The sequence below is a fragment of the Oncorhynchus kisutch genome, linkage group LG22, assembly GCF_002021735.2.
Source record: "Oncorhynchus kisutch isolate 150728-3 linkage group LG22, Okis_V2, whole genome shotgun sequence".
Classification (NCBI taxonomy): Eukaryota; Metazoa; Chordata; class Actinopteri; order Salmoniformes; family Salmonidae; genus Oncorhynchus; species Oncorhynchus kisutch.
In genome coordinates this window covers 24,310,479-24,325,397 of record NC_034195.2, presented here as the reverse complement: position 1 = coordinate 24,325,397, position 14,919 = coordinate 24,310,479, and the positions used below count along the sequence as shown (strand labels likewise).

The following is a 14,919-nucleotide window of genomic DNA, read 5'->3' as shown; positions in this document are numbered from 1 at the left end:
ATTTAAAACCAAATACTTTTTGACTTTTACTCAAGCAATATTTTACTGGGTGACTTTTACTTTTACTTGAATCATTTTCTATTAAGGTATCTTTACTTTTACTCAAGTATGACAATTGGGTACTTTTTCCACCACTTTTTTCACAACTAAGGGCATTTTAGGGTAATATAGTGCGCTTTAACGTCATGTGTTGGGTCAGCCTGCGAGACCTAAAAGTGAGAGAATGTGAACACACGGCGTTAACCAGGGAATGTACTTATTTTCAAGTGGGGTCCTCTTTATTTTCTACTGTCAATTTGGGGTCGTGTGCAGAAAAAGTTTGCGAATCGCTGCTGAACTGCAACTTCATAGCTAGTATGGTCATCTTTGCAGAGCGCGTGCAATACAGACTGCTCCTGGAGCAGGAGCCTCCACGTCTGATCACGAGCCTTGGTTATCCAATCACAGCAAGCCACCGGGTGTTTCCAAACAACATCCCCTTTCACAGAACTACAGGCTGTGTAGCTAGCTACTTACTTCCTCATCATCTCAACTAAAAAGTTGTCGGCTGAATAAATTAATTCCTACTTTGTTTATCTGACATTTTAGCTAGATGATTAGATGCTGTAGTTACTTACTCCATTTATATTACAACTAAGAGGTCGCGTTGGAGAGGTCACAAGAAAACAAAAATGGACAACAGTGGTTTTCCTAACGTTAGACAAAAGACAATCACTCTTGTGATAAAAACACCGAATCAAGCCCACGGGGATCAGACGATTGAAGAAGTTGACACGGACTGGACAGTGAAAGAGTTGAAGACACATTTATCGAGGGTATACCCAAACAACCCGGTGAGTGATTGTGATAGCTAGCTAGCTAACTTGGCTAGCTATCTACCCAGCTACCCCATAACTAGCAAGCTAGCCAGTCTTTGCCAAGTTAGACTGGTCCAGTAAGTTAGCCAGCTATAATGTAATACTAGTAACGTTAGCTACTGTCAATAACAATCATGCAATCCAAACAGCTAGCTAGGCTATAAATAGTTGTGTATGTATAAATCGTGGTTGCTGTCAGTGTCTGTTGTGTTGTGTTGACATCTGTCCCCCTTTCCCCCCACAGACTGAAAGTGATCAGAGACTTATTTACTCTGGCAAGCTGCTCCCAGACCAACTGCATGTCAGAGATATTTTCAGAAAGGTATGTGTGTGTGCCTATTCACCTAAATATTAACTAGACATTCTCAGAACTCTAGCAAATACTGAGTTATGTGCCATCTGGTCAGATTGCTGGTATCATCAGTAAAAAAAAGTAATTGATTCAACATTATGTGCCTAGGGATTCAGTCTACCTACAGGGGTACACAAATATCTGAAATTAGGCAGAGAATTGCTAAACCTAGGTCCTAGTTATTTTTAGTATTACTGGGTTACCTATACAACTGTGCTGAACAGTGTGTAAATTATGTCAATGAATTACAATGCTAGAAGCTCAGATTAATGCAGAGAGCAAAACCCAGACCGTAAACTGAACTGGGCTGGGCTTTGACATCCCTGGAGTTTAAGCCCATAGAAGCCCCTCAGAACTATTGTTCTGTGTCAGGACTGTTATGAATGCAATCCCCTTTTCTGAACTACAGATCAGTCCCCTTTTCTGAACTACAGATCAGTCCCCTTTTCTGAACTACAGATCAGTCCCCTTTTCTGAACTACAGATCAGTCCCCTTTTCTGAACTACAGATCAGTCCCCTTTTCTGAACTACAGACCAGTCCCCTTTTCTGAACTACAGACCAGTCCCCTTTTCTGAACTACAGACCAGTCCCCTTTTCTGAACTACAGACCAGTCCCCTTTTCTGAACTACAGACCAGTCCCCTTTTCTGAACTACAGACCAGTCCCCTTTTCTGAACTACAGACCAGTCCCCTTTTCTGAACTACAGACCAGTCCCCTTTTCTGAACTACAGACCAGTCCCCTTTTCTGAACTACAGACCAGTCCCCTTTTCTGAACTACAGACCAGTCCCCTTTTCTGAACTACAGACCAGTCCCCTTTTCTGAACTACAGATCAGGCCCCTTTTCTGAACTACAGACCAGTCAGATTTTCTGAACTACAGGTCAGTCAGATTTTGATCACTCAGTTCATGTTTAATGTTGCATTCACTACCTTTCTCAAGATTTTTCAATAGCCATTCTTTGTTATACATTTTTTTACTTCAAAAGGTTGAATGAGTGTCCCTCTATGTCCCGTGCCAAGAATGAATGTGATGTTACTGTGTCTTATGCCGCCTGGGATATTGCATCATGTATGTATGTCTTCACAGACGGACCTAACACCCACTGTGCACCTGGTGTGTGCAGTCAGAACTCAGCCCAGAGGTCCACTAGGAGCAAGACCAAAGGTAATGTATCCCATTATGGAACCCCATCTCAAACTGTGACATGTACTCTATGTGAAGGTTATGATGTAGACCTAGGTGAAGCTATTTTAAATATACTCATTAAATAGCATCAGTCAACAATTCTTCAGTTGTTGCTCCCCTAGATTTTGTGCCAAACCAGGAATCTTTTTTGTTTTTAGTTCTGCCGTGCCTGTGATTCCCTTGTGTTCTCCTTAAGAAACCCTACACACCTCATTAATATAATCTAGTAGCTATAATTGGGAACTCCTGGAGCTGACAACGGGCAGTCAAAGCCAGACATTCAGATTAGAAAAAAGACACCTCACACGGTTGATAAGGGATAATTCGATAAGCCAAAACGCCCTATCAGCTAAATCATCTAAATTATTCCCCCATTCAGTGGTTGAGGAGGTGTCAGAGCTGAGGCTGTTCTGTCCTCTGGAGAGAGGAGTCCCAGCTCAGTGGATAGCAGGAGACAGGTGCACAGCTACTCTCATTAGGAATCTCTGGAGACCATAATGCTTCTCTGAAAATTCACTGCAGCCACTTTGTACAGTATGTATGTCCGCACATGTGATGTTAACACCATTGTCTCACGTTTTATTCAGGTCAGAGAGCCAGAACCACAACCGTCTGCCATGCCAACCAGACAGAACCCAGAGGGTGCCACCCCAGCCCCATCTGTGCCCACTGAACCAGAGCTGAGACAACGCAGGTACACTTCCACCTCTCCTGCCCCACCCGCATGGCCTGGCACTACAACGTGAGTTAACAAGACAAGTGAATTCTTTGCATAATGCTGGTGATATTAGTACCATATAAACTAATAAACAACAACACTTCGGCTTATATGTAATATATAAATTTTACGGACAATCTATTTTACAATACTTATATTTTGTTTGTTTTAGTCCTGGCCTCCCTTTAACCTCCACCTCTCCCATCTATTTCTGATGTCCATCCAGTTTGATTTCTATTTGCCATATATTTTTAACTGTGCTGTTTCGCAAAAGTTCTGGACCTATATACATTTTACAGACACAGTATATTTTACATTTGTTATCTTGTTGTCATTAGTCCCACCCTTCAGCTCCATTCAACCCCTCCCATCTACAGTTGAAGTCGGAAGTTTACATACACCTTAGCCAAATACATTTAAACTCAAGTTTTTCACAATTCCTGACATTTAATCCTAGTAAACATTCCCTGTCTTAGGTCAGTTAGGATCACCACTATTTTAAGAATGTGAAATGTCAGAATAATAGTAGAGAGAATTATTTATTTCAGCTTTTATTTCTTTCATCATATTCCCAGCGGGTCAGAAATGTACATACACTCAATTAGTATTTGGTAGCATTGCCTTTAAATTGTTTAACTTGGGTCAAACGTTTTGGGTAGCCTTCCACAAGCTTCCCACAATAAGTTGGGTGAATGTTGGCCCATTCCTCCTCACAGAGCTGGTGTAACTGAGTCAGGTTTGTAGGCCTCCTTCTCGCACACGCTTTTTCAGTTCTGCCCACAAATTTTCTATCGGATTGAGGTCAGGGCTTTGTGATGGCCACTCCAATACCTTGACTTTGTTGTCCTTAAGCCATTTTGCCACAACTTTGGAAGTACACTTGGGGTCATTGTCCATTTGGAAGACCCATTTGCGACCAAGCTTTAACTTCCTGACTGATGTCTTGCGATGTTGCTTCAATATATCCACATCATTTTTGTCCCTCATGATGCCATCTAAGTTCACCAGTCCCTCCTGCACCAAAGCACCTCCACAACATGATGCTGCCACCCCAGTGCTTCACGGTTGGGATGGTGTTCTTCGGCTTGCAAGCCTCCACCTTTTTCCCCCAAACATAACGATGGTCATTATGGCCAAACAGTTCTATTTTGGTTTCATCAGACCAGAGGACATTTCTCCAAAAAGTACCATCTTTGTCCCCATGTGTAGTTGCAAACCGTAGTCTGGCTTTTTTATGGTGGTTTCGGAGCAGTGGCTTCTTCTTTGCTGAGCAGCCTTTCGGGTTATGTCGATATAGGACTCGTTTTACTGTGGATATAGATACTTTTGTACCCGTTTCCTCCAGCATCTTCACGAGGTCCTTTGCTGTTGTTCTGGGATTGTTTTGCACTCTTTGCATTAAAGTACGTTCATCTCTAGAAGACAGAACGCATCTCCTTCCTGAGTGGTATGACGGCTGCGTGGTCCCATGGTGTTTATACTTGCGTACTATTGTTTGTATAGATGAATGTGGTACCTTCAGGCGTTAGGAAATCGCTCCCAAGGATAGGATGAACCAGACTTGTGGAGGTCTACAATTTTTTTTCTGAAGTCTTGGCTTATTTATTTCTTTTTGATTTTCCCATGATGTCAAGCAAAGAGGCACTGAGTTTGAAGGTAGGTCTTGAAATACATCCACAAGTACACCTCCAATTGACTCAAATTATGTCAATTAGCCTAGAAGCTTCTAAAGCCATGACATCATTTTCTGGAATTTTCCTTTAAAGGCACAGTCAACCTAGTGTATGTAAACTTCTGACCCATTGGAATTGAGCTACAGTGAAATAATCCATCTGAAAACAATTGTTGGAAAAATTACTTGTGTCATGCCCAAAGTAGATGTCCTAACCGACTTGCCAAAACTATAGTTTGTTAACAAGAAATTTGTGGAGTGGTTGAAAAATGAGTTTTAATGACTCCAACCTAAGTGTATGTAAACTTCCGACTTCAACTGCATCTCTTAACACCATCCAAATTGGATTTCTGTTTGCCATATATTTTTCAACTGTGCTGTGATGCTTCACCAAAGTTCTAAACCTTTCTATTCTTATAGTTTCTACAGATTGTAAATTAAAGATACAATTTTTTTGCTTAAAGTATTATTATATTATTGATCGATTTGACTATGACTTTTCAAATCACCCAGTAGTGCTATCTGCAGGGTTAGCTCCAGGTAATTGTTGCAATTCTTCAGCCATTCCTGGACCTGTGACCAAAAACAAGCTACATATGGACAGTACCAAAATAAATGATCTAATGACTCTGCCTCCTCGCAGCAAAATCTGCAGAGCTGGGAAGGTTGTATCCCCCAATAACATTCTATTGGTTGCAAGAATTTTGTATACATATAAATAGAAAAATTCTAAGTTTTGAATCCGCTGTCATTTTGCGTGTCAATTCATAAACCATGTGCCATGGAATCGGTACATCAACAAATCGATTTTGCAATCTATATGGCACAGCTGTCAATTTTTTGGGTACTTAAATGTAACTGGTATATATTTTTATTTATCACAATTTTCTTTAACCAATTTTGGTCTTTAATGCAGAGCCGACAGACAAGTTCCTTACTTTTCTCCCCTCCCCTTTGCCTCTTCCAGTTTGGATCTAAGTATAACTCTATTACTTGTGTTGCTTTATGAAAAGTTATATTGCTGGGAGAGATGTAATACGTTGGTCTATCCTTCAATCTGACATGACATGCAATTCACACTGCTATTATCCTGTGTGTCTCTAGGCCAGGGGCAGCAGAGATAACCAACCCAACCTTCCCCACCTACTCCCTCTACAGCCCTCAACAGCTGCTCTGGCTGCAGCACATGTATGCTCGTCAATATTACATACAGTAGTAAGTATTCAATCCCGCATTTTATCACATTTAGTTATGACTTCCTACTGTCTTGCCATAGCATAATATTAAGCAGGGAAAATACTTTATAAAGTATGTTTGGCTTAGATCAGGGGTGTAAGCCCGCAGGGCCATATGCTATAGGGAGAGATCTCAATTAACATTGAAATGGCTAAAACCGACTGTGGAGAAATGATAATGGACCTACATTTAGCAGTCCCTCTACGATCGCAATTTTTTTAAATCAACAATTCCCTGCATATTATGCAGGTGTTGCGAATTTGAACAATTACCGCACTATTTGCTCATTAAACAGTCAAATCGTAGCAATATTATTGCATAAAACTGAACCATAACTGCAGTACAAAAAGAAGGCTCGCAATTTCAACCAATCACTGCACATTTACTGCATAATATGGTTCAATCAAGCCACACATCGAGCAATTTATTTTCCTTGTCAGGACAATTTTTCGACAAATCGGGCAAAATCACTGCATATTGCCATGCAAAATGTTAGATTTACAGCTGCATGATCAAGCATTTTTGCCCACAAATATTTTTTTTTAATCCTAGCGAAATCCTGGATCAAATCTTTCATAGTCTCTTCACTCTGTCCAACTTGCTAAGTGATCAAAAACAAATGCGGTGCAAAATTAGTTTGACACTCCTGGCTTACTGTGGGTGTTTCTCAAAATACTTAGTACAGGGCTCCGAGCATGCAAATTGGAGCACGGGAGGGTCGGAGTATCAGTCCAAATCAAAGTATGCGAAACGGAGAACGGAAGGCACTTCTTGAATGCGTATTCCATTTATACATATTTTGAAGCATGCATCGATGCAAGCTTCAACGGAAAGTAAGGAAAGAAATATGATGTAACCACATAAAAGATTATGCTTTTTTTTTTTTAAGTCAATGCCGGACATTTTTTGAGCTGAAGCGAGATAAAATACTAATGCTGCCTATTCACATGTAATATGTTGCCCGAGCACAATATTTTATCTTGATACGTTAATAAATACATGCTGTGTTTATTTTGGCATGTTTACATGCCGAAGTACCGTAGATCGCAAGCCCATGATAAGTAAATCGGGCTAACTGGCTAGCTACGACTGTTAGCTAGTTAGCCAGATAACCACAAATAATTTTTTGCTTGCTACCCCCGAAGAATTGACCTTGTATAATATTCGTTTTAGGTCATTTTTGCTTGTTAAACTATCTGGTTAGCTACATTATTATGATTCACACAGTTAGCAGATAGTTATAACGTAAAAAGTGTGCTTTGTGTATATCTTGTTTAGTCTCTATTCCCATTGTCCTGGCAGGAAAACGGTTCAGTAAATGTGTAGCTAACTGGCTAGCTAGCCATGAATAATTGGTAGCTACCCACAAAAAATGTACATCTACCCTGCATAACATTAGTTTGAAGTAATTTTTGCCTGTTTAACTAGCAGACTAGCTACATTATTATGATTCACATATCTAACGTTAGCTGATAATTATGAAGTAAAACATTTGCTTTGTGTTTATCTTGTTTAGTCTATTGTTGTCAGTGACCTGGCTGGAAGAAGGTTCAGTGAATTAAAACATTTTTTTAAATTTAATTTGACCTTTATTTAACTAGGCAAGTCAGTTAAGAACTAATTCTTATTTTCAATGACAGCCTAGGAACAGTGGGTTAACTGCCTGTTCAGGGGCAGAACGACAGATTTGTACCATGTCAGCTCGGGGATTTGAACTTGCAACCTTTCGGTTACTAGTCCAACTCTCTAACCACTAGGCTACCCTGCGTAGTGTGACGTAATACAGTAGAGGGGAACGTACTCAGGAGAATGTAGTCGGAGAATGAGAGTGTGGAGCACGGTAGTATGCATATTGAGAAACCGTGTCTGTCTTTTGTCCCATAGCCATGCAGCCTATGCAGCAGCAGCTTCTGCCCCCTTTGCCCCAGCCGCAGGCCCATCCCTGCCTGCTGCTCCCCACCAAGCCGCTGTCCCAGGACCCCTGCCCAATCAAGCCCCCATTGACAACCTGCCAGCCAATCAGAATGCGCAGGACGGCGCCTTTATAAACCCGGGAGCAGCCAATCAGAACCTGCGGATGAATGCCCAAGGCGGGCCTGTGATGGAGGATGAGGAGGAAATGGATCGTGATTGGCTGGACTGGGTGTACACAGCTGCCCGTCTGGGAGTGTTTCTCAGTATTGTCTACTTCTACTCCAGCCTGAGCCGCTTCGCCCTTGTCATGAGCAGCCTGCTCCTTATGTACCTGTGAGTTGACTGTGTTTGTTTGTTGTAAAAAAAGGTATGTTGATGTGTACTATGTCTATAACTGTATAAAGCCCCACAGTGGAGGTGTCCTTCTACCCATAAAACCTAGCGGTCAAACAGGGGAATGGTTCCAATTGTTTTTCCACCATTAATAGAGGATTTTATTAACACTTAAAAAAAGGTCTGTGTTTCGTGTTGGCTTACCATGGCGTGACGTTTTTCTAACCATGTAAATCTCTCTTGGACAGACCATCCTGGCTTTGTCTTTTTTTTTATGATAGCGATATTAGCAGCTAATTAGTGTTTAAAAAAAATTGTGTAAATACAGGTGAATATATTGATAAAAGTCACCTTGTCCTACAGAGATTTACATGGTTATCAAAACCTCACACCAGGGTAAGCCTAGACAAAAAATAACACTTATTTGAAGTGTTTCTAAAATGCCCAATGGGGAAAATTAATGGTGGAAAAACAATTGGAACCATTTCCCAGTTTGACCTCAAGGTTTTATGGGTATTTTGACTCATACTGTGGTACTCTGTAGCCAGAGCCATGTATTTAGAGAGTTTGGCCAACTTTTAGAAATTTGAATATTGTTCATATTCTCCACGTTATGTTAATCGGCACTAACATGGCTGACAATAATGTTTTCAAGTGTCATGTAAATGCGTCATAATGCTCATTCTAGACATTATTCCCAATGTAATGTTAATGGGGCGCTAACATGGCTGCCATAGCATGTTATAGAGTCATCTAAATGCATCATAATGCAGAAACCTCAATGGCCCAACTCTCTAAATACATGACTCTGTGTATAGCCTGTCTGCTATGGTGAGGCTGGCATTAGCCGTGGGTGATGGGCAGATGAAGGCACCCGTGCAGTAGTCCTGAGAGAATGAGGGCCATATGTTGTGCTTATCAGCAAAGAAGAGATGTCCTTAGCTCAATGTGTTGCAGTCACACACTCTGTCCATTGTGCAACTCCCTCAGGCTCTGGAATCAGCTCTCTCATCCAAACCACACATTCCAAAAGTATGAGTGGAGACAAAGCTGTGTGTGTTTGAGAGATGTTGAGGGAGAGCGAGAGAGGCATGGCCTCGACATACACTAACACAGTCGGTGAGGTCGTTGTGACCGCAGTGCCCTGAATGTCCTCCCATATTTCAGTCTAATGTGAGGATATGTAGTGCTGGTTGAGTGTTTCTCTATGTGCTGCTGAGAGCTGCCTGGTACAGCAGGCCTCATCTCTGCTACAGTTACTATAGATATGGGCGTCGGATCAAGGGCACTACTCCCTCCCTGATCAACTAATCTGGACAGACGTGGCAGAATGGGACCTAAGCCTTATCTTTACATGTAACAAGGTTTAGCCGCTAGTACTCCACCGCCTACGCTAATGATCGGACTGGTCTCAGTGTGTTGGAAGGAGAGTTGGCCTGGTTATAGGACTGTAAATAGACTGACCATTATTAACATGTCAGTCAGTCTGTACTTCCTCTTTGTTTGCACCACCTGGTCTTAACTGGAAATGCAAATGGGGACCACCACAAATATCCTGTATACTCTGACTGTGTAATAGATGCACAGTTTGTGAAGAATCATGCAGATCTACTTAATCCCAGTTGTCTTCTTCTCAGGCACACAGCAGGCTGGTTCCCCTTCAGACAAAGGCCCCTGGTCAGAGGTCCAAACAACCAGGTCCCTGAGGTCATCCAGAACCAGGACAGGAACCCAGTGCCACTGGTAAGACACATTTCCTCAGGGGCTGGATCTCTAGGGGTGGAAAACAGATATGACTTCATTACAAGGCATGTACTGCCTTATGTAGTAACATTCATCAGACAGCATGTAGAGCAGGGCTGTCAAACTAATTTTGTCCCAGGGGTCGTATTCGTTCTTCAATGTGGTCCAGAGGGGTGCACTGAAAATTGGTTATACTTCCTAGCTGTCAGAATTAGCAAAAGAGAGTCCTCTATCCATTGTTTTTGTGATTATAAATACTCCCTGACTGTCTAGCTTTAATCTTGTGGATTATTAGCAAGCTGGACACAGTCAAGAACTGTATAAATGTTGGTCCATTGTAATTTTTACACAGTTTAGATTTGGTTTTAGTCATTTTGAAGTATATTTAGTTTGTGTCCCAGGAAACAAGCGGATTTAACTTCTTTAGAAAAACAGCCCTAATTTTGGAAACAAACATTATTATGTTGTCATCCAGTCACATTTATTGATTTTCCAAGCTATAGCACACAATATGTTACATACAGTAACAAAGTATTCAGACCCCTTCAATTTTTCCACATTTTGTTACATTACATCCTTATTCTAAAATGTATTTTAAAAATGTTATCGATCTACACACAATACCACATAATGACGAAGTGAAAACAGGTTTTTTAAAACAGAAATACCTTACTTACATAAGTATTCAGACCCTTTGCTATGAGACTCGAAATTGAGCTCAGGTGCATCCTGTTTCCATTGATCATCTTTGAGATGTTTCCATAACTTGATTAACTTGAGTCCACCTGTGGTAAATTCAATTGATTGGAAATGATTTTGAAATGCACACACCTGTCTATATAAGGTCCCACAGTTGACAGTGCATGTCAGAGCAAAAACCAAGCCAGGAGGTCGAAGGAATTGTCCGTATAGCTCTGAGACAGGATAGTGTCGAGCCACAGATCTGGAGAAGGGTACCAAAAATGTCTGCAGCATTGAAGGTCTTAAGAACACAGTGGCCTCCAACATTCTGAAATGGAACAAGTTTGGAACCACCAAGACTCTTCCTAGAGCTGACTGCCTAGCCAAACTGAGCAATTGTGGGAGAAGTGCCTTGGTCAGGGAGGTGACCAAGAACCTGATGGTCACTCTGACAGAGCTCCAGAGTTCCTCTGTGGAGATGGAAGAACCTTCCAGAAGGACAACCATCTCTGTAGCACTCCACCAATCATGTATTTATGGTAGAGTGGCCAGATGGAAGCCACTCCTCAGTAAAAGGCACCGAAAGGACTCATGAAGACAAGATTGAACTCTTTGGCCTGAATGCCAAGTGTCACATCTGGATGAAACTATCTGTACAGTGAAGCATTTTTGTTTTTTTACCTTTAACTAGGCAAGTCAGTTAAGAACAAATTCTTATTTTCAAGGACAACCTAGGAACGGTGGGTTAACTGCCTTGTTCAGGGGCAGAACGACAGATTTTTACCGTGTCAGCTCGGGGATTCGATCTTGTAACCTTCCGGTTACTAGTCCAACGCTCTAACCACTAGGCTACCTGCCACATGGTGGTGACAGCATCATATTGTGGGGATGATTTTTAGCGACAGGGACTGGGAAACTAATCAGGATCGAGGGAAAGATGAATGAGATCCTTGATGAAAACTTGCTCCAGAGCGGAGCAGAGAAGAATGGGGAAAGACTGCCCGAATACACGTGCTAAACTTCTAGCGTCATACCCAAGAAGACTTGAGGCTGCAATCGCTACCAAATACCAAGTAAAGGGTCTGAATACTTTATGTAAATGTGATATAAAAAATAAAAATAAAATGCTTTGTCATTATGGGGTATTGTGTGTAGATTGATGAGAGGGGTGAAAACAATTGTTTCCATTTTAGAATATGGTGGTAACTTAACAAAATGTGGAAAAAGTCAAGGTGTCTGAATACTTCCCGACTGCACCGTACAGTAGGTTTTCAAAGGACCAAAGAGAATGGTCTAATTTTTCATTTTTGCCATGGAAAAATAGTAGTTGTACGTATCATCCTGGCCCTCTTTTACTCCCCTGATATAGTTTAATTTAACTGTGTTGAAAAACAATACAGTTTAAGTGTGTGTTTTTTATATCTGAACTCTGGTGGTGGTGCTAACAGAGTTTTTCCTCTTCTCTCAGGTGGAGGTCCCTGCAGGAGAAGAGGGGGCCGAGGCGGAGGTTGGACCTGATGAACCACACCCCCTGGCTGCAGTACCTGTGCCTCAACACAGGGTGTCCATCGTTTGGAGTGCCTGGATCTTCTTCAAAGCCTTCTTTGCCTCCCTCATCCCAGAGGCCCCGGGAGTGGCTAACTGAATAATCAACTTTTCCAGCAGGGGGCACACTGGAACTGAAGTTACCCTCAGTATCAGACCTGCCTCTCTGTCACGGGAAGTCCTCTCTCTGGCCTTCTGGATGGATGCCTGGATGGATGCCTGGACATTTTGTGAGAAATCATGAATGATTAAAAGCGTCAATGCATACAAAGCCCTGGCTGTAGTCTGTTAAGGGTGTGTGTTTAGGTATATGATGATTCATTCGGCGCTTCCTGCCTTATGATAGTGACCAAATGGTTGTATATACAGTACAGTACATACACCTCTCTCTGCCAAATGGTTGTAAATGCTGTAAATGTTTATTGGAACAAAACATTTAAATATTATTGTATTGTCTGTACACAGCACTTTACAAAACTTATCTTATTATTAGGGCTGGGACAATACTAATATCGCAATATTGTTTCCATTGCAAAAATGTAAACACGAAGCAGATCAAACTCTTTGCCCCTTTAAAAACCTTCTGTATGTAAAATATTGTCTGCTATATCTTGGAAAATAAATACATGTGATACTGGATGAGTAGTAATGTACACTCAGTGGCCAGTTTATTAGGGAACACCCATCACCCACCGGGTCTGACCTCTTTTGCCTCCAGAACAGCCTGAATTCTCAGGGTCATGGATTCTACAAGGTGTGGCGTTCAAACATTACTCAATTGGTATCAATGGACCTGATGTGTGCTAGGGAAACCAATCCCCACACCATTACACCACCGCCACCAGCCTTTACCGTTGACACGAGGCAGAATATCAACGTAGTCAGATTCATGTTGCTAAATGCCAGATCTTGACTTTGCCATCAGCATGACTCAACAGGAACCAAGATTTGTCAGACCGGGCAATGTTTTTCCACTCCTCAATTGTTCAATGTTGGTGATCGCGTGCCCACTGGAGCCGCTTCTTGTTTTTAGCTGATAGGAGTGGAAACCGGATGGGCTGCAAAATCCCATCCGTGACAAGGACCGACGAGTTGTGCGTTCCGAAATGCCGTTCTGTACACTACTTGTACTGTGCCATTATTTTCCCGTTTGTGGCCTGCTCGTAGCTTGCACGATTCTTGCCATTCTCCTACGACCTCTCATCAATGAGTTGTTTTCGCCCACAGACCTGCCTGGATGTTTTTTTCCCGCACCGTTCTCAGTTAACCGAAGATGACGCCGACGATCATACCATGCTTAAAGTCACTTAGGTTACTTGTTATGCCCATTCTAACGTTCAATCGAACAGTAACTGAATGCATCGATGCCTGTCTGCCTGCTTTATATAGCAAGCCACGGCCACGTGACTCACTGTCTGTAGGAGCAAACAATTTGTGAACGGGGTGGTGTACCTAATAAACTGGCCACTGATTGTATGTTTCCAACATACATGGGGCTGTTTTCCGAAATAGTTCAATCCACTTTGTGTTTTGTTTCCTTGCCACGATACTAACGAGTATCGCAATACTGGTATTGTGCCGGGCATACTTATTATGCAAATTTGCTTTAATCTGGGTTAAATTATGAGATGCTTATAGTGCTGTATGATAAAATAGTTTGTATTGCTCTTGCTCAGAGATGGAAGTGCTATACAGGGTTGTGCATGAGTATTGAATGTTTCTCTGGTTGTCTCAGATGTGAAATGGAAGGCAGTGTAAACATAGTGTGGCTTTAATTCATTAGACTGGTTAAAGATCTTCTGAAAGTTGAATTATGTTAAACATGGGAATATGCAGTTGTGTGGGGCTTATAGGCCAGACTGTTTTTGCAATTAAAATGGAATCATGCATAGTGACCTCGCTCCCTTGTTACACAATGAGAAAAATATATATTGTGATTCCTTTTGGAATGCCTTTAACTGTACACATACACTAAGTGTAATTCCCCCCCTAGTACATTCTAATGTGGGTTATCTTTTATTTTTTATTTTGGTAAAACAGCTTTTTAATGGATGCTACTGTATCAAGAATATTTTGTGGAGACTTGCAATAAATTTACTTATTTAAAAGGATTGCCTCTTTTAGATAGTTATTTACTAGACTACAGTCACCTAACAGAACAATAATACTTTAACACATCTCAAGTACTCACAAACACAAGCTTGTTTTAGACAACATGTTTGAGGACAATCAACAAAAATAGATTTAACATGTTCATAACAGTTCTACATACATTTGTGCGGCTGAATTTTTGGACTGCTGTGTAGATCCCTTAAGCCTCCGCTCCAACTCTACAGCTTTTGCTATCCAGAGTTCATTGACCTGTTGGAGAAACACAGCACAGCATTCTGTGTTTACAATGTGGGGATTACTGTAGTACATTCCATGGTATTGTCCCCATCACTTCCTCTGAGCTATCCAGGCAGGCTAGGGAGTTCAGCTAGTACATTTGGTCGATAGAGACTCCCTCTAACCCAGCCCACTCTGCAACTGATCATATATGTCCTGGAACTACATATTTACTGGAAAGTACATATTTTCTTAGGAAGTTGTATTGACCAACATGGTCATGATTGATGAATATTTGCAGAAATAGTACCACAATTCCAATTTTCTTTACATACATTTGAAAGATTTTG

General features: G+C 41.5%; 1 protein-coding gene across 2 annotated transcripts; it reads left to right on the top strand.

Annotated features, from left to right (window-relative positions):
* The first annotated feature begins 367 nt into the window (after positions 1 to 367).
* On the top strand, positions 368 to 14,352 carry LOC109867106 (homocysteine-responsive endoplasmic reticulum-resident ubiquitin-like domain member 1 protein). 2 transcript variants are annotated; one of them, XM_020456025.2, is made up of 8 exons: positions 368 to 833; positions 1,102 to 1,179; positions 2,301 to 2,378; positions 2,987 to 3,141; positions 5,894 to 6,004; positions 7,910 to 8,272; positions 9,910 to 10,015; positions 12,165 to 14,352. In XM_020456025.2, the coding sequence occupies exons 1-8, from the start codon at positions 672 to 674 to the stop codon at positions 12,339 to 12,341; spliced, it is 1,230 nt and encodes a 409-aa protein (XP_020311614.1). In that variant the 5' UTR covers positions 368 to 671; the 3' UTR covers positions 12,342 to 14,352. The 2 variants fall into 2 exon arrangements, with proteins under 2 accessions (XP_020311614.1, XP_020311616.1); XM_020456027.2 differs by having other exon boundaries at positions 395 to 833; positions 2,987 to 3,093.
* The last annotated feature ends 567 nt before the right edge of the window (positions 14,353 to 14,919 follow it).